At 60.8% G+C, this 892-nt stretch overlaps 1 protein-coding gene across 1 annotated transcript in view; it reads left to right on the top strand.

The window, feature by feature from the left end:
- Positions 1-820, top strand: part of LOC113979783 (alanine aminotransferase 1-like) — a gene marked incomplete at both ends in the record, with an annotated part of 961 nt that extends 141 nt beyond the window's left edge. Inside the window, 2 exons of the mRNA XM_027707072.1 lie at positions 388-521; positions 617-820. Coding sequence (XP_027562873.1) covers positions 388-521; positions 617-820 — 338 coding nt within the window. The remainder of the gene's footprint in view (positions 1-387; positions 522-616) is intronic.
- Between the last annotated feature and the right edge of the window lie 72 nt (positions 821-892).

Raw genomic sequence — 892 nt, 5'->3', positions numbered from 1 at the left:
CAGTATCCCAGGGCACTCCCTGCCCCATTCCCACCCTATTTCCCCCCAGTGCCTCCATTATCCCTTTTCCAGCCCCATTTCCCTGTCCCAGTGCCCACCCCACTCCCAAAGCACTCCCTGCCCCATTCCCATCCCATTTCCCGCCCCATTTCCCCCCCATTTTCCCTTTCCCAGCCCCATTTCCCTGTCCCAGGTGCACCAGAACACTCCCTGCCCCATTCCCAGCCGATTCCCACCCCATTCCCACCCCATTTCCCCCCCATTTCCCCCATTATCCCTTTTCCAGCCCCATTTCCCTGTCCCACTGCCCACTCCATTCCCAGGACACTCCCTGCCCCATTCCCAGCCCATTCCCACCCTGTTTCCCATCCCCTTTTCCCCCCCCAGGTGCACCAGGAACGCTCCTTCTCCCCGTTGCGCCCGTTCCTGTCGTTCCGCCGGGTTCTGGCCGAGGCCGGGCCCCCGCTCTCCTCCTCCGTCCAGCTCGTCTCCTTCTACTCCCTCTCCAAAGGCGTGGCCGGGTCAGTGGGATCAGGATCCATCCCTTTCCCAGCCCCTTTCCCAGCCCCTTTTTTCCCGGTTCCCTTTTCCCATCCCGGTGTTTTTTTGTCCCCAGGGGAGGATTCCGGGCGGGATTTTTCGACCTGGTGAACATCGACCGGCGCGTCCTGAGGAGCTTCTACACGTGGGGGCTGTCGGTGTATCCGCCCATCCTGGGCCAGGCCATGCTGGACGTGGCCATGGATATCCCGGAATCCCAGGATTCGGCCTACGAGGCCATGCAGGAGGTGAGGGGGGATGTTCTATCCCATCCCATTCTGTTCCATTCCATTCCATCCCATCCCATCCCATCCAATCCCATCATCCCATATCCCATATCCCATTATCCCAT

The sequence above is a fragment of the Neopelma chrysocephalum genome, unplaced genomic scaffold, assembly GCF_003984885.1.
Source record: "Neopelma chrysocephalum unplaced genomic scaffold, ASM398488v2 Primary Assembly neopelma1_88951, whole genome shotgun sequence".
Lineage (NCBI taxonomy): Eukaryota > Metazoa > Chordata > Aves > Passeriformes > Pipridae > Neopelma > Neopelma chrysocephalum.
Note: the sequence above shows the minus strand (reverse complement) of the source record. Positions and strands in the feature narration are given on the sequence as shown.